Consider the following 18,436-nt stretch of genomic DNA (forward strand, 5'->3'; position numbering starts at 1 on the left):
GGGAAAAACGGTGTCTGGGCATGTAACTGACTGTAGTGCTGTGTACTTACCGTGCAGATGACCTAAGCTTTGATCCCAGTGGGGAGATGGGTACCGAGAAGGAAATAAGCTTGTTTGTGTCAGCTTGTTTACACATTTAATCAGTTCCCTTTATTCTTACTGAGCAGTTATGACTGAAACCTGAAACGTGGCACCAACCCTGAGTTCAGGGAGGATGTGTGAGGGTAGCAGCCTGATGATAAAGAGATTTTTGTTTGCTGAGCCAGGGTCTCAGTGTGTAGACCACACTTACCTCAAACTTAGCATCCTCCTGCCTCCAACTTCTAAGTGCTGGGATTACAGGCACATGACATTTTGCCCAGCTCTGCAGAAATTTTTTAATACAGAGCATGTGTACAAGACATGCCTCAAATCCTTGCAGAGACAGTGCCAAGTTATCATATTATTGGCCACATAATTTTTTCACAGCAGGACACCCGCCATGCCTGGGACCATTTCCATTTTCCTCTTCCTGCACAATGTGTTAGAATAAACATTACCATTATCAGAAAGACTTAATAGTGTTCTTTTAATTTTTCGAGATGGAGTCTCACTGTGTTGCTCAGGCTGGTCTCAAACTCACAGGCTCAGGTGATCCTCCTGTCCCATGCACCACTTCATTTCATCTGGCTAAAACTTTTTGCTCCTGGAGTCTAACAACAAAGTGTCAGTGGGATGGGGCTGTGGCTCAGTGATGAAGCACTTGCTTAGCATGGGTGGGGCCTTGAGTCCAACCCCAGCATGAACACACACGTGCATGCGCGCACACACACACACACACACACACACACACACACACACGTAGGGAAGGAACAGGGGAAGACGGGAAGATGAATAAGTGCTTATGGCTTTGTACAGACTGAGTCCTTTGCTCCCCTGTGGTGCTTTGAGACAGGATGTTGCTTTGTAGCCCTTGCTGGCCTCGAGCTCATGATCTTCCTATTTTGTAATTAGCATTTATATCCATAAACGGACCCCAGGAAGTTCCTTCTGTGTTCCCTTCTAGTCTCTATCTGGACTTACGAAAGAAGAGGTTTTAAAACACGTTTTACACGTATGTATTTATTTAGTGTGTGGATGCGCATGTGCACATTGTGCTGCACGTTCTACTGTGCATGCACCATGCATGTCTAAGTCAGAGGACAGCTTGTAGGGGTCATTCTCTCCTCCCACCATGTGGGTCCTGATGCTGGTCTACAAGAGCTTTTATCTGCTGAGCCATCCTGCCAGGCCAAGAACGCCTCAGCTTTGCCTATTTAAGTTCTAAATGCTTTTAAAACATCATTTCCCCCACAAATTGGAGAATTTGGTTGACTTTTTTTTAATGGTCTTGTTCCATAGTCGTTGTAAGCCTTAGTAAGTACAATTGTATCCTCAGACATCAGTACATGAAGATTATAAAGAAAGTTAAGGCCATTATATAACCAACCATGTCGACAGCTGACGTGTTTCTGTTCTGTAATGACATACAAACACAACATCTGTAAGTGTACAGCCGAGTGGATTTTTGCATATGTAGACCCATTAAACACATTTTAAATTTCATTATTTATTTAAATTGCTTCTAAAATTTTTATATTAATTAAATTTATTCATTTATTTTACATCCCAATCAGTTTCCCCTTCCCCCTCTCCTACCATTCCTTCCCTCCACCTCCCTTCCACCCCACCCCACCCCTAATCCACTTCTGTTTCTGTTCACAAAGGGACAGGCCTCCCACAGGTATCAGCAAAGCATGGCATATTAAGCTGTGGTAGAATTAAGCCCTTCCCCTTATATTAAGGCTGGGTAAGGCAATCCGGTATAAGAAATAGGTTCCCCAAAGCCAGCCAAAGCGTTAGGGACAGCCCCTGCTCCCACTACTAGGAGTCCACAAGTAGACCAAGCTACATAAGTGTCACACATATGTAGAGAGCCTAGACTGGTCCCATGCAGGCTCCCTGGTTTCTGTCCAGACCCTGTGAACTTCCATGAGCCCAGGTTAGTTGTTTATGTGGTTTCCTTTTGATGTCCTTGACCCCCCCTACACCCGGCTTGCACAACCCTTCTCTCTCTTTTCAGCAGGATTCCCTGAGCTCAACCCAATGCTTGGCTGTAGGTCTCTGTATCTGTTTCCATCAGTTGCTGGATGAAGGCTCTCTGATGACAATCAGGGTAGCCACCAACCTATGAATATAGCAGAATATCGTTAAGCATCGTTATGTTGACTTTTTTTTTCCTCTGTGTATGGAAAGATCTCCCATGCTCCTGAATGGGTAGGATTAACTTAGTAAAATGTCCATCTTACCAGAAGCAATCTACAGAGTCAATGCAATCCCTATCAGAATTCCAACACAATTCTTTACAGACCTTGAAAGAACTTCATATGAGAAACAATGGATAGCCAAAACAATCCTGTACAATAAAAGAACTTCCAGGGGTATCACCGTCCCTGATTTCAAGCTCTACTATAGAGCTATAGTAATAAAAACAGGCAGGCAAATCAACGGAATCGAAGACCCAGACGTAGATCCACACGCCTATGGACAACTGACTTTTGACAAAGAAGCTTCTAAATTTTTAATTATAAACGATGAAGTGGCATGTGGTGGCGAGCACCTGTAGCCCCAGCTTCTTGGGAGACTAGAGCAGGAGGATGCCAGGAGCCCAGGAGTTTGAAAAAGCCTGTGAAAAATAGTGAGGCTGAGTCAAAAATAAGTGAATCAATCAAAGAGCCTATGAACAACTTTGTGAGTCAAATTTAGTTTCCACAGTACATTTTCCCTGTAAATTTGCAAGTGAGAAATGTTAAAAATTATAGCATGGAGGATTTGACGTGTACGGCTTCATTTAACTGTCTCGATGACCCTCTTGAGGCAAGGACCGTGTTGTGTCTAATAGAGGACGCCGGGTCCGTCTTCTTGTTGATTCCCTGCTACTGCCGTTCTTTGACCACAGCCTGTGTCCTCTCCCCACTCCTGGTCTGGCCCCCACCCCACTGCAGATCAAGGAGCTTCAGCTGGTTCTGGCCGAGGCTCATGACAGCCTCCGGGGCTTGCAAGAGCAGCTGTCCCAGGAGCGGCAGCTCCGGAAAGAGGAGGCTGACAGCTTCAACCAGAAAGTAGTCCAGGTGGGTTTGTACCACGTTTTATTTTCACCCGTACAACTTCTCCCAGGACTGAAGATACAGAGTCGTGGTGAAGCTCTGTGGCCAACCACTTGCCCAGAATGTGGGAGTCTCTGGGCTCTGTCCCCAGCATAGAAAGAAATCCCTGGGTTCGATGGGCTGCTATCGGTAGAAGCCCTGGCAGGGACAAGTAGGCGCTTGCCATTACTGTTCCCCTCTGCCCGTGATCTGGATCTGGAATCAGCTGGGACTTCCCGTGTTCCCTCCCGTCCTGACAGCTGAAAGAAGACCAGCAGAGAGCGTTGCTGAGGCGGGAGTTCGAGCTGCAGAGTCTGAGCCTCCAAAGGAGGCTGGAGCAGAAATTCTGGAGCCAGGAGAAGAACATACTGGTGCAGGAATCCCAGCAGTTTAAGCACAACTTCCTGCTGCTCTTCATGAAACTCAGGTGGTTCCTGAAGCGCTGGCGGCAGGGCAAGGTTCTGCCCCACGAGGAGGATGACTTCCTGGAGGTACGGCTGAGCTCAGCCCCATCCCTGAGCGGGAACAAGGAGGCATGGGGTGTGAGTTCTGCCTCTCTGTCTGAACAGTGCCAGGGTAGAGGGAGGGTCACAGTTACGATGTGGGAAGTCAGTGATGGGCTTTCGCTCATCTTGAGACGGGCTTTCGCTCATCTTGAGACTCTTGTCCTTCTGCATGGCTGTGCCATCCCCTTTCTGTCTGGACTGCCTGCTTGCCAGTTTCCCTATGCTCTGAAGGCTGAGCCCATTGAATGTGGCTTCTCAAACCAGGTGAACAGCATGAAGGAACTGTATCTGCTGATGGAGGAAGAAGAGATGAACGCCCAGCACTCGGATAACAAGGCCTGCACAGGGGACAGCTGGACCCAGAACACGGTGTGTACAGCCCCTTCTGGTCCTGCTTATGTGCACCTCATCCGTTAGCGATCACTTCCTGCTGTGTTCTCACACAGCCCTAATGGGACACAGGATCTGCAGATGGTTATTCACTGGGAACCGGCCCACCAGTTGCTCAGGGTTAGGGGAACATGAGTCATCCCAGGGTAGTGACAGAAGGCCAGATAAACTTGAAGTCACAGGAAGGAGAGCAGTTGGTTTGTTGTACAGAGAAGAATTTCACAGAGAAGTGTCACATGGGTGAATAGCCTTGTCGAGTTCCGAAAGGGTGACAGGCCATATCAAAGCAAGAGGACTGTGGGTACAGAGGTGTGGCACAGTGTGCTGGAGGGTCTGTGACCAGTGTGACCCTGGGAGAGGGGAAGGCTACCAACCAGGCCAGGGTACAAGAAGAGAGACCCCTGTGGTCTAGACTTAAGGAAGAACTGTCAAATCAAGCCACAGGTCAGAGGAGCTATGGAGTCAGCCTCCCAGGGTTCTCCAGTGAGCTGGGGTATGGGTGAGCAGTGTGTGAGGAACCAGGAAAAGGGGGTACTGTTTGAGAGGCTAGAGACCTGCAGCCTGGGGCCTGCAAAGCCTGGGGAAGGTTGTTCCTCTGCATCTGAGCAGAACAGCTGCTCCTGGAACAATTTATAGCTGCTCAGCTCGGCTGTCCCAAGACTGAGACCCGGAGGGCCCTAGCTGGACTACCAGCTGAGTCAGCGGTAGCAGGGCTGCCCTCCCTGCCTTCACATAGTTCTTGACCAGGCCTTGCTCTGTCTGTAGCCTAACGAGTACATCAAGACCCTGGCTGACATGAAGGTCACACTGAAGGAGCTGTGCTGGCTGCTCCGGGACGAGCGTCGGGGTCTGACTGAACTTCAGCAGCAATTCGCCAAGGCCAAGGCCACGTGGGAGACAGAGCGGGCAGAGCTCAAGGGCCATGCCTCGCAGGTGAGCCACCTCGCTTCTTGGGCACATCTCCTTCCATGTTCCCAGTCCGGATCTAGACCATCAAATCTAGGCAGGTACTAAGCAGTGCTCTTGAATGCACAGGACCCCTTAGTGTTGAAATAAGAGCGGCAGGGCTGCGTTCCCAGCACCCCGGCCGCCTGCTTGGCTAGCTTATGCCCGAAATAACAACACACAAACTGTATTCATATAAACACTGCTTGGCCCATTTCTATTTAGCCTCTTCTAGGCTAACTCTCGCACCTGGACTAGCCCATTTCTTATCATCTGTGTAGCACCGGTCTTACCGGGAAGATTCTAGCCTACGTCCATCCTGGGTCAGAGCTTCATCGCATGCATCTTCCCGGGAGCGGGGAGCATGGCGTCTCTCTGAGGCGTCTGCTCCCGAGAGGAGAGCTGTGGAGTCTCTGAGCTCACTTCATCCTCTTCCCAGCATTCTGTTCTGTTTACTCCACCCACCTAAGGGTGGGCCTATCAAATGGGCCTAGCAGTTTCTTTATTACTTAACCAATGAAATCAACAGATTGATATATGACACTCCCACACCTTAGACTTCAGCTGTGACCTAGAGAGATTGACAGGATCCTAGGCTGCACTGTGGGCTTGCAGCATGCTTCCGTACCTGCCTGCATGCCACATCCAGCATGGCTCCGGGATGGACCTGACTAGGATGTAAGGGAATGAAGAAAAGACAGACGGACACAAGGATACACAGAAAGCTAGGGCTGGGGGATCTGGGCTTTCTGCTGGAGAAATCACACTGCTCTGGAAGCTTAGCCTATTTGTTTTGTAGATGAATAGAGCGGAGAGACAGTGGTAGGGTTATTAATACAGATAAATGAGGAGGTATGGCCAGGCGGTGGTGGCGAACGCTTTTAATCCCAGCCCTCAGGAGGCAGAGGCAGAGGCAGGTGGATATCTGTGAGTTTGAGGCCAGCCTGGTCTACAAAGTGAGTCCTAGGACATCCAGGGCTTTACAGAGAAACACTGTCTTGAATACCAAGAAGAAAAAAAATTGATAAATAGCATGGTTATCAATAGCTAGAGGCTCTGCCTATTGTAGCCAGATGTGGAATGCTTACAGAGGCTTAAAGGCATGAGATGCAGGGTCTGGCTTGTATGCAGAAGGGGTCCACAGCTCTGTTGGAAGGAGAATTAGCGTGGAGGGTCTCCAAAGCCTCCCTGGTATGGTGGGGATCCATTGTCCCCTGCCACTGCTCAGCTGATGCGTCTTCCTGCAGATGGAGCTGAAGGCTGGGAAGGGCGCCAGCGAGAGGCCCGGGCCTGACTGGAAGGCTGCACTGCAGAGGGAGCGCGAAGAGCAGCAGCACCTCCTGGCCGAGTCCTACAGCGCCGTCATGGAGCTGACGCGGCAGCTGCAGATGAGCGAGCACCACTGGAGCCAGGAGAAGCTGCAGTTGGTGGAGCGGCTGCAGGGCGAGAAGCAGCAGGTGGAGCAGCAGGTGAAGGAGCTGCAGAACCGCCTCAGTCAGGTGAGGCTGGATCCAGGCGCTCAGGCAGCAGAAGCGCTCAGAGAGAGGCGAGAGCCAAGCCATTGCCTTTGCCCCCGTCTTTCAGGCCCCCCTCTGCTCGCTCCGCTCTTACACATGCCAGCCTCACGTAAGGCCACTGTGTCCTGCTCATCTTACAGCTTAACAGTTGCAATAAGAACATTGTTTTCCCCGCAAGTTCACATTGGCCAGGCGTCAAGTCATGATAAGCCCATTATATTAGGGCCTATCAAAACCAGGACCCAAAAGGGAAGAGCCAAGAGCGCTTCCCATAGGAAAACTGCAGTCTCTGACCAAGAGAGGGAAACCAAGAGCTAGAACATCACAAAATACACACTCTTGTCTGGCTTCCTCCGTTTTTGCTATGTAGGTCTACGCCTGTGGAGAGTTTTCTGCTTGTTTGTTTGTTTGTTTGGTTGGTTTGGTTTAATTGAGTCATCATGTTCCTGCGTGCACACTCGCCTCTCCTGTGGAGAGCCTCATTCAGTTTAACTGCTGCCTGACTCCACCATTCATTATTCTGCACAAAGATCTAGGTCCCATGTTTTCATTGGGGAGCTGGCGAGGTCTCTCAGTTAATAGAGCACCTGCCTAGCATGCATGAAACCCTGGGTCGGATTCCCAGCATCACAGGAACCAAGCGGCGTGGCAGCTTGTGCCTATAACCCTTTGAGAGGTAAAGGCAGGAGAATTACAGGTTCATGGTCGTCATCCTCAGCTACCTAGTGAGTTTGGAGCCAGCCTGTTTTACAAGGAACCCTATCTCAAAAAACAAACAGGCAGAAAGTAGCCCTCTAGTGTGATATGTACATGTACATGCATACACAGTATTACACGTGTACATGTATATACAGTATTACACGTGTACATGTATACGCCATATTACACGTGTACATGTATACACAGTATTACACGCGTGCATGTATACACAGTATCACACGCGGACACGCACATGCAGTATCACACGCGGACACGCACACGCAGTATCACACGCGGACACGCACACGCAGTATCACACGTGGACACGCACACGCAGTATCACACGTGTACATGTATACGCAGTATTACACATGTACATGTATATACAGTATTACAATACTGCATTCAAAGGGCACTCACATGTATAGCGGGTCAAAAGGTGGCTGGCCTCAAGGGTTTTCCCATTGTCATCCATTGTTATCTCGTGTAGTGTTTGTCCCGTGTCCACCCCCACCCCCACCATAGCCAAAGCAGCATGCAGACCTGCTTTGGTTTTTCCTCGCCAGCTTCCTTGACTCCACTATCTTTGGACTCACCTGACCAGGACAAGCATCTCTCTAGGAGTTACCTTCTTTGTATGTCTTCTCAGAATGCAGTCTCCAACCCCCCCAACCCTGGAAGGTCACTTTGCAGATTAGCAAAATGACCCAAAATGTCCCGCTTAACTGTACGAAAACATGGCAGGAACCTCACATCTGGCAGATTTTTTTTAATATTTATTTTTGTTTCATGTGAATGAGTGGTTTGCTTGCATGTGTATATATGTGCCACATCCATGCCTGATGCCCTCAGGCCAGAAGAGGGTGTTGGGATTCTTGGAACTGGAGTTACAGATGGTTGTGAGCTGCCATGCGGGTGCTGGGAACTGAGCCTGAGTCCTCTGGAAAAGCAGCAAGTGCTTTTAACGGTTGAGCCGTCTCTCCAGCCCCAACATCGGGCATGAGCTGACCTCTTGCCAGGGACTGGGTTTTCTCCAGGGTCGCACTCCTAAAGGTCCCGTTTCCTTGGTGTCTGTGTGGCAGATTCAGGCACGCTCCCTGTGGTGTGTGGAACGCTGGGCAGAGCGCCCTTCGCCTCATCCGGCCACTTTTGCCTGTGGAACGATCCCTTCTTGTCACATTATTTCCTAATGGTTTGGAATCATTAAGCCAAATCCATGCCATGTTTAGTGGGGTATCAGCAGATACGCAGCTGGGACCTCCTGGCTCATAGGTACTGAGTGAGTCCTGCACTTCGTTTCCCAGCAGGGACCTTGTGTGGAATTTTCTGACTTCCTAGTTCTGATCTCCTGCTTCCCTCAGTCAAACCAGGACACCCAAAGTTGCATCATCTTTCTCGTATTTTCTTCCCTCTTCCTCCCTTCCTACTTTTCTTCCTTTTTTGCTTTACTTGTTTGTTTTGAGACTGAGACTCTGTGTTCCTCACTTAGTAGTTGTCCCAGACGAGCCTGGAATGCTCGGTTCTCCTTCTTCAGCCTCTCCAGAGCTAGGATCACCGGCATCAGTGCTCACATCCGTATTAGCTGCGCTCCCAGTGAAACCGGTCTAGTCAAACAGCCTGCAGAGCAGCAGGAAGGTATCTTAGTCAGTGTTCTATTGCTGTGAAGAGACACCGTTATCACTGCACCTCCTGTAAAGGAAAACATTTAATTGCGGCTGGCTCGTAGATTCAGTCTGTTATCATCATGGTGGGAAGCGTGGTGGCTCACAGGTAGACAAGGTGCTGGAGAAGGAGCTGAGAGTTCTATATACTGATCCAAAGGCAACAGGAAGAGAGAATGACAGTGGGCTTGGCTTGAGCATTTGAAACCTCAAAACCCATCCCCAGTGACACACTTCCTCTAATATGGCCACATCTACTCAAACAAGGCCACACCTTCTAATAGTGCCACTCCCAATGAGCCTCTGGGGGCATTTTCATTCAGACAACAAAGGGGCTCCTGATCAGAAGGCCTAGCCTAGTAAAGTCACCCTCTGATCTCCCAGCTTTGTCTGCACAAGGAAGATGGCTGTTTGACCTCATCCCTCAGGGCAACCATGGGAATAAAAGAGCTAGTTACCGGAGTGGCACAGTGTTCCTTGGCCCCCTGCCTGGGCCTTGGTTTAGCATCTTCATCTAAATTTCTGTTTCTTTTCATTCGTGTTGAGGTGACTTTGGTACCCTACCCACCCCCATTTTATTTGGGTTCCGAAGCAAAGTTTGAGTCATAGGTTCAAGTGCAAACAGGAGACCAGCCGTCCTGGCTTTGCTTAGGACTCCCACTTTACCCTTGGAACAGTCCTAGGCAGAACCTTCTTGCTTTTTCAGAACTACAAGGTTTGGGGGACATAAACCTTACTAACACTGGGAAAGCCTTGGGGAAACTGGGGTGAGTCACCCCTTGTGGGAGTCAGTTGTAAAGCCAAGGAGGAATTCCAGCTAAGTGATGGTGCAGTGCTTGGAATCCCAGCTGCTAGTGCAGCTGCACACATCTGGGCCAGTCCCTTCCTTTTGTCTTTATCCTCTCACCTGTGATGTGGAAGTAATCAGTCACGCCTGCTCCTGTGGTCACTTTGAGGATTAAATGAACTGATGGACACATGCACATGGACACTCTGGAAGCTATGGTGCTCCCAGGGTCGCCTCAGGCCTCAGCAGGAAGTAGTGGGTTGTTACTGACGACTGGCCCTTGATGGCAGATGGCAGCATGGTCCCTTACGTGCAATAGCGATTGCTTTTCTGCCTAGCTGTTCTAGGAACTCTACCATAGGCTAAGTAGCGACTGTTGACTCTGCTAGCCATGTCAGGAAGATGCCTGCCAGTAGCTGCGTGTTATTTACTGTTTGCTAAATCCACCTGTGGGGGCTCAGATCTGCTACGTACTGAGAAGCTAATGCCGGGCCATGGTGTGGATTATGAGGGCTATAGAGTTGAGCCCGCCGAGTCGCCCTGCTACGAGTAGCCCTGTCCACCCACCCACTCGCCCACACTCTTTCCCTTTCTCAGCTGCAGAAGGCTGCCGAACCCTGGGTCCTGAAGCACTCAGACCTGGAGAAGCAGGACAACAGCTGGAAAGAGGTGAGGACATCCCCGCTACCCATCTTTTATTGGCTCCCGGCAATGCTAAGGAATTTCTTGTTTATGGGAAAGGTGATGGAATGAATGTTAGCGCTGTCCCCAAAGCCATACCTTCCTCACACCCATGATGCCTGTCCATGGATTGGGGCTTGGAAGGGTCCTCTGCTGAGAATGTCTGACTATGCCTGGGGGAAGCTCCAAGCCACTGCAGTTATACTTCAGCAGAAAGCAGGCTAGGTGGTCTTAGGTGAGACACTCTCCATCTCTGAGCCCAAGCTGTCTCATCGCCCTGGCCTAGTCCTGAGTGGGGTCAGTAGGGTCACACTGGAGGAGTTTGCACATAGGTTCAGGGGCGTTGTCCATAGAACACAGAGCTGAGTAACAAAGGCTATATACAGGCCTTCGCATCGCCCCTCCCGCCTCATGAAGGCATACTACTCAGGAAATGGGGCTACAGAAGGCAAATGCCTATTCTGGGGAACTGAGACACAGGATTTGTGGGGCTTACAGGGCTAGTGACACAGTTCTGAGAACTCGTGGACCCTGAGGACCTGGTGTGGGAAAATCTCATACCATCATAATGATGCCATTACCATCAACCATATAACGCCGTCATGGAATAAGATCTGAGTCTCCAACAGCCCCTCTTTCCCTGGACCCACTTTGTCCACCGGGAACCTGAGCCTGGGCCACATTGCTGCTGGAGGCGAGTGAGGTGCAATGGTCTAGACACTGGCCAGTGGGCCTTTTCAACTGCAGCTGAGCACATCTTACTCGGAAGAGAGAACCCGCATGCGAGGCCTGGTCAGCTCCCACACTGGTCCTTTCTTTCACACGCTGGTCACCAGAACTGACTCTTCTTGTCTCTCCCTTTGACAGACACGAAGTGAGAAGACCCACGACAAGGAGGGTGTTTCTGAAGCTGAGCTTGGGGGAACCGCCTTAAAGAGGTGCTGGCCCCTCACCTTGCCCCCATCTTCCCCCATAGACCCTTGGGTTTGACTCTTTTTGCTTCCCTGCCCTGTGTGTCTGTCCTCTTCTGTCCCCGTGAGAGTTGGGAGAGCCACCAGATGGTTTTTTCTCTGGGACCCTGGTCACTCGGGTATGGGAAAGCTTGGGGCTATGAGGATTTCAGTGTGCAGTTTAATGTTGATTCTAGGTACAGAAAGCCAGGGCCTCAGCTGCGCTTGCTGGAAAAAAAAAAGCCCTTTGGCTCCTTTGAGGATTATCTTTTCCTCCCTGGAGTTTGAGTCACGGTAGATATCCATTCCTGGGGTTGTTGGACAGCGTCCATTGAACCCAGCCCCATGCTGCGACCAAGGGGACGTCCAAGGATAGTGTCTACACCACTAAAACCCTCCATGAAAGAAATGATGGGAAATACAGAACATTCTAGTATGAGGAGGCCACTGGGGCCAGAGAAGGTCAGGCTTCAATTCTAGCTCTGCCATTTCTAGCACCAGGGCCTTGGGTACCTCCCTCTCTATAGCGGGATAGTTGGAGATGCCCCCCTCATAGTGGGATAATTGGAGACGCCCCCTCTCTGCAGTGGGATAGTTGGAGATGCCCCCTCCCTCTCTTCTGTGGGATAGTTGGAGATGCCCCCTCCCTCTCTGCAGTGGGATAGTTGGAGATGCCCCCTCCCTCTCTGCAGTGGGATAGTTGGAGATGCCCCCTCTCTATAGTGGGATAGTTGGAGATGCCCCCCTCTTTCTATAGTGGGATAGTTGGAGATGCCTCCCCCCCTCTGCAGTGGGATAGCTGAAGACACTCCCCCCCCCACTGGGATAGTTGGAGACACTATCCCTAATGACCAGTCATGTGCAGGAGAGGACTCCCTGGAAGCAAACCCTACCTGGATATAAGACAGGGAGTGAAGACAGTGAGTCAAAGGAATTTCAGATGATTGGCAGGGGTCTGGGGTACTGCCAGGTTAGTCAGTGGGCAGCTGGAACTCAAAATTACTGAGGAGCCTGGGAGCCAGCAGAGGCCAAACGAGTCAGAGTGACCTCAACTGAAGTATGAGGAGGCCAGGAACTTACTGCAGATCCCACCCATTGTATGCTATGTTCAGGGGGATTGAAACTGCTGTTTCTGGCTTCCTCTATCAAGAGGCTAAGTGTGGTCCTAGTGTTCATGCCTCTTGAGTATGTAGGTAGGTGTATAGAGGATTTGAGGAGGTGCCAGCAAGGTTGTCTGTCAAAGAGAGGCAACACAGGCTTGGTCTCCACATGCATATCCAGGAAAGTAGACTAGCATGCTTGATATGTTATTTTCCATTAATCCTATTTTCTTCCTCTACTCTTCCCAGGACCAAATCAGTTTCCTCCATGTCTGAGTTTGAAAGTTTGCTCGACTGTTCCCCCTACCTTGCTGGTGGGGATGCCCGGAGCAAGAAGCTGCCCAACAGCTCTGCTTTTGCCTTTGTGAATACCGAATCGGTGGAGCCTGAGAAAGATGCCAAGGAAAAGTCTGGGCTTTCCACCCGGGACTGCAGCCGTGTGGGTACCCTGGCCTGCCAGGAGCCTGCAGGGAGGCAGATGCAGCGCAGCTACACTGCTCCAGACAAGACGGGCATACGAGTCTACTATAGTCCCCCAGTGGCCCGGCGCCTGGGCGTCCCTGTGGTCCATGACAAGGAGGGCAAGATCCTCATTGAACCAGGCTTCCTCTTTACCACAGCCAAGCCCAAAGAGTCAGCCGAGGCAGATGGACTGGCCGAGAGTTCTTATAGCCGGTGGCTTTGCAACTTCTCCCGGCAGCGCCTGGATGGAGGATCTGGGGGCAACACCTCGGCTTCTGGACCTGCTTTCCCGGCAGCCCTGCATGACTTTGAAATCTCGGGCAACATGAGTGACGACATGAAGGAGATCACCAACTGTGTGCGGCAGGCCATGCGCTCTGGCTCGCTGGAGAGAAAGGTAAAGAGCACGTCCAGCCAGACGGTGGGCCTGGCCAGTGTGGGCACACAGACCATTCGGACAGTCAGTGTGGGCCTGCAGACTGACCCACCCCGCAGCAGCCTCCATAGCAAGAGCTGGTCACCCCGCAGCTCCTCTCTCATGTCAGTACGCAGCAAGCAGATCTCCTCTTCCCTGGACAAGGTCCACTCGCGCATTGAGCGGCCATGCTGCTCGCCCAAGTATGGCTCCCCCAAGCTCCAGAGGCGATCAGTGTCCAAGCTGGACAGCACCAAGGACCGTAGCCTGTGGAACCTGCATCAAGGCAAGCAGAATGGCTCCGCCTGGGCCCGCTCCACAACCACACGGGATAGCCCGGTGCTGAGGAACATCAACGATGGGCTGTCCAGCCTTTTTAGCGTGGTGGAGCACTCAGGGAGCACAGAGTCTGTCTGGAAACTGGGCATGTCTGAGGCCCGAACCAAGCCCGAACCTCCCAAGTATGGCATTGTACAGGAGTTCTTCCGGAACGTGTGTGGACGGGCCCCGAGCCCTACGACTGCAGCAGGAGATGAGAGTTCCAAGAAACCAGAACCTCTTTCCCCTGCCAGCTACCATCAACCTGAGGGTGTAGCCAGGATCCTGAATAAGAAGGCAACCAAGGCAGGTGGTAGTGAAGAGGTCAGACCCACCATGCTTTCCCAGGTGGGGAAGGATGGCGCCCTTCGGGATGGAGATGGAGCCTTAATTCTTCCCAGTGAGGTATGGATGGGCTTAACCTTCTATCAGGATGGGGGAATTAGCCTAGAAAGTTCACGTGTTTGTTTTGTTTTGTGCTGTATTATGCTTTTTTATTCTTTAAAGTCACACTGTTCTGTAGCCCCGGTTGGCCTTGAACTTTCTGTGTGGCTCAGGGTGACCTTAAACTCCTGATCCCCTTCGTGTTTACCTCCAGTGTGCTGGGATTATAGGTTTGTGCATGACACCTGGTTTATATGATCTGGGATGGGCATAAACATACCTGACCTGAATAATACACGTCTAGTGCCAAGAGATGGGTGGACATGCATAACCATTTGCTTTGCCACCGTGCTGCAGAGATCTGCAGCACACCTCCAGAGGAGATGTGCCTGCGGAGTGGCTTGTTGGCCTTCTAAGTTGTTAGCATTCTGTGTGTGCCTTGGTAGCTTGAGATTGCTGTAACAAGAGGATAAATGACAGGAAAAAGCTTCGAAAAGCTCCAGATCAGAGCTTTATCCACCCCTATTTTAGAAGGCTGGTTCTACCCCTTTCACCAGCTGCCCCGTCCCCACTCCAACAAGGCTTCATGTCTAAGTCTTCTGAGAATGTCTTACTGCATGCCCCACTCCTGATACCAATTTTGTTGTGTTACGGATTGTTTGAAATTTAGTAAAGGAATGTGTCTACATTTGTGTTTGAGATTGGAAGGAGTGGCTTCTGCAGGATCGTAGAGTCTCAGGGACCCCTGAAGTGGGTTTGGTGAATTCCGCAGCATTTCCCTCTTCTCTTGCTTGAACTCTGATTTCTTCTGTTGCTCCTCTCTTTCTTTCTGTTTCTTTTTAAATATTTTGTTTTTATTGTTTGCCATTGATGTTTGGCCTGCATGTATGCCTGTGTAAAAGTGTCAGATCCCCTGGAGCTAGAGTTACAGACAGTTGTTAACTGCCATATGGGTGCTGAGAATTGAACCCAGGTCCTCTGGAAGAGCAGCCAGTGCACTTAACCAGCCATCTCTCCAGTCTCCTGGGGCTTTTTTCTTTTAAGATTTATTTATTTTGGGCTGGAGAGGTGGCTCAGAGGTTAAGAGCATTGCCTGCTCTTCCAGAGGTCCTGAGTTCAATCCCCAGCAACCACATGGTGGCTTATAACCATCTGTAATGAGATCTGGTGCCCTCTACTGGTGTATAGGCACCCATGCGGGCAGAACACTGTATAAATAATAAATATATAAAAAAAATTAAAAAAAAGATTTATTTTATATTTATGTGTCTATATTTGAGTCCACTTGAGTCCTTTTGCATCATGTGTGTGAAGGTGCCTACAGAGGCCGGACACCGTCAGGGCCCCTGAAACGAGTTACAGGCACCTGTGAGTGTCTGATGTGGGTTCTGGGAACCAAACCCTGGTCCTCTGCATGAGCAGCAAGTGCTCTTAACTGCTAAGCCATCTCTCCAGCTCTCTCTTTCCTTGTTCTCACTCACTCCTCCCGCATGCCTAAGGATCAGGTAGATCATTGCTACTCTGGTTCTATATCTTCCAATCCAAGCACCTAAGAGACGTTGACTCAAATCCCTCTGGCCCAGTTCTGTAGTTTCAGGAGAAAGAAATTGATTGGCTTAACCTGGATGAAATGTACCCCCGTGGTTGGTTCGGCTGTAGATGGGGTGGTCCTACGGTGTACTCAGGGCTGGAGGAGGCCATAGATGGGATTGTGCCTGACCCAGCAGGTCCATTTCTCCATTTCTGTGTTTAGGTGGTTTCCAGTTTCACCCCGTGATAAAGAATGCTGTATTGAATGTCTTGTTTCTTTAAGTTTGAGCTTCAGAAATAGGATAAAAGAATATTTAAAAATTCTTTTAATTCAAATAAGGCATTTGATGTATCACCAAATAGTCTTCTAGAAGAGGTTGTCTAGATTAGGGTCTAGCTCAGTTGTACAACCTAAGTCAGTAATGTTAGTCCTAGTATATTCAAGAGAGGAAGGTGGGGGGAGAATGAGGAGGAATATGAGAATGAACGAGAGAGCCTCATTTCTAAGGCCTAGCATAGGGTCTGGTCAACGATTTAGATCTGGTCTGAGTCTCAAGGCCTGAGGACGAGGACAGTTAATACTTTAACCGGTTCTGAAGGTCAGCAGCCTCATGGCTAGGAAGTGCCCTTGTTTCAGTTTAAGTCCAAAGGCAGGAAAAGGGACCAGCAAAAAGTGCTTGCCCCCAAGCACGCTGATCTAGGTTTGATACCTAAAGCTCACAAGGTAGAATAAGAAAAGTGACTACCACTGCACGGATGCATATACGTATAGCCCACAATACAAAATAAATGAGTAAATGTTTTTAAAATTAATAAAAGTGAAAGCAGGAAAAAAAATCCGGTGTCCCCAGTCTATAGGTGTCAACCATGAAGAGTTCGCTTACTCTGGGGAGAGACAGCCCTTTTGTGCTATTCTTACATAAATGCCCAGAATAATGTTGGACGTGGTGTCTAAGGGCTCTGTGGCTTAGTCATGTTGATATAAAATGAGCCATCACAAACCAAAAGTGGTGGCTGGCACACACTTTTAATCCCAGCATTTTGGAGACAGAGACAAGAGGGTCTCTATCAGTTCGAGACCAGCCTGATCTACATGGCAGGTTCCAGACCAGTCAGGCCTACATAGTGAGACTTCGTCTCAAAAAGCAAAACAACAGCAACATCATGTCCATAAAACCAACACTGTAAGTAAACAGTGTGAGCCGGGCGATGGTGGTGCACGCCTTTAATCCCAGCACTCGGGAGGCAGAGGCAGGCGGATCTCTGGAAGTTCGAGGCCAGCCTGGTCTACAAGAGTTAGTTCCGGGATGGGCACCAAGGCTACAGAGAAACTTTGTCAAGAAAAACCAAGCCGGGCGTTGGTGGCGCACGCCTTTAATCCCAGCACTCGGGAGGCAGAGGCAGGCGGATCTCTGTGAGTTCGAGACCAGCCTGGTCTACAGAGCTAGTTCCAGGACAGGCTCCAAAGCCACAGAGAAACCCTGTCTCGAAAAACCAAAAAAAAAAAAAAAAAAAGTTTAAAAAAAAAAAAAAAAGAAAGAAAGAAAGAAAACAGTGTGAGGCCAGGGAGCTGGCCCAGCTTAGAACATTTACTGCTCTTGCAGAGGAACTGGGTTCAGTTCTCAGTACTTACTTGATGGCTCAGAACTGCCTATAACTCCAGTTCCAGGAGATCCTATGCCCTCTTCTGGCCTCTGGGCACTGCACACACATGGTGCATTTACATACAGAAGGCAAAACTTTCAGACACATGTAAATCAATACATTATTTTTTAAAAAAGAAAGAAAGAAAGCAGCAACAGTAGAGGACTAGAGTGTGGTTTGATGGTAGAACCACTTGCCTAGCACACAAGAAGCCCTGAGTTCAATTCCCAACACTTCCAAAGAGAAAGAAAGGAAAAGGGAATGTGTCGTTTAGCCTTTTCGGGTGCGTAGCGGATACTGTGCCGTACCGTTTACACGTCGTGTTAGCCATGTCAAGGGCACAGCGGGTACTGTGCCGTTCCACTTACATGCTGTGTTTGATTTGACCCTCACAGCACTGAGAAACACAACCTGCTTTTGCTGCAGAGAGGAGGAGATAAAGGCTCATAGATATGTCATTTGCCTAGTAAGTGCAGAGCCAGAACTGACCAGAAAAATCAGGTTCAGCAGCAGTGCTTTTGACCATTTCTGTGTTCTGGTAATTACAAGAATGAATGAGCCTGGCATGGTGGCGCACGCCTTTAATCCCAGCACCGGGGAGGCAGAGGCAGGTGGATCTTTGAGTTGGAGGCCAGCCTGGTCAACAGCCAGAGCTACACAGAGAAACCTTGTCTCAAAACAAACAAACCAACAAACAAAAAAACCTGAAAACAAGAAAGAAAGAGTGGATCTGCCTAAATATACTCAAAAATGGATTGGGTATGGGCTGGAGAGATGGCTCAGTGGTTAAGAGCATTGCCTGCTCTTCCAAAGGTCCTGAGTTCAATTCCCGGCAACCACATGGTGGCTCACAACCATTGGAATGAGGTCTGGTGTCCTCTTCTGGCTGCAGACATACACACAGACAGAATATTGTATACATAATAAATAAATAAATATTTAAAAAAATGGATTGGGTAATCCCTAGTACTCCCCGGGGAAGAGGAAAGCATTTACCAGATGTTGAGAGCACATACCCATAATTCCAGTACTTGAATAGCTGAGACAAAAACACCACAAGTTGAGGCCAGCCTGGGCTATGTAGTGATTTCAAGCCGTTGGAGCTACATTGTGTGACTATCACAAAGAAGCAAACAGAAAAGTAAATTGGAGCTGAGGATGTCACCAAGTGGTTGAGCATCTGCCTGGCCTGCTAAAGGCCCTACGTTCCATCTCTAATGATGGGGTTGGGAAGTGGGGAGTGAATTGGAAGATATTTATTTCCATTCTGTAGAGTATAAATG

The 18,436-nt window shown here is 49.6% G+C and overlaps 1 protein-coding gene across 1 annotated transcript in view; it reads left to right on the top strand.

The window, feature by feature from the left end:
- The window catches only part of Soga1 (suppressor of glucose, autophagy associated 1), a 66,303-nt gene that overhangs the window by 39,707 nt on the left and 8,160 nt on the right, over positions 1-18,436 (top strand). Inside the window, exons 7-14 of the mRNA XM_041670210.1 lie at positions 3,024-3,149; positions 3,425-3,655; positions 3,935-4,039; positions 4,826-4,993; positions 6,253-6,504; positions 10,267-10,338; positions 11,218-11,288; positions 12,650-14,000. Coding sequence (XP_041526144.1) covers positions 3,024-3,149; positions 3,425-3,655; positions 3,935-4,039; positions 4,826-4,993; positions 6,253-6,504; positions 10,267-10,338; positions 11,218-11,288; positions 12,650-14,000 — 2,376 coding nt within the window. The remainder of the gene's footprint in view (positions 1-3,023; positions 3,150-3,424; positions 3,656-3,934; positions 4,040-4,825; positions 4,994-6,252; positions 6,505-10,266; positions 10,339-11,217; positions 11,289-12,649; positions 14,001-18,436) is intronic.

Source organism: Microtus oregoni, unplaced genomic scaffold (assembly GCF_018167655.1).
Source record: "Microtus oregoni isolate MIOR12 unplaced genomic scaffold, Mior012 000020F_ref0000438, whole genome shotgun sequence".
NCBI classification, from domain to species: domain Eukaryota; kingdom Metazoa; phylum Chordata; class Mammalia; order Rodentia; family Cricetidae; genus Microtus; species Microtus oregoni.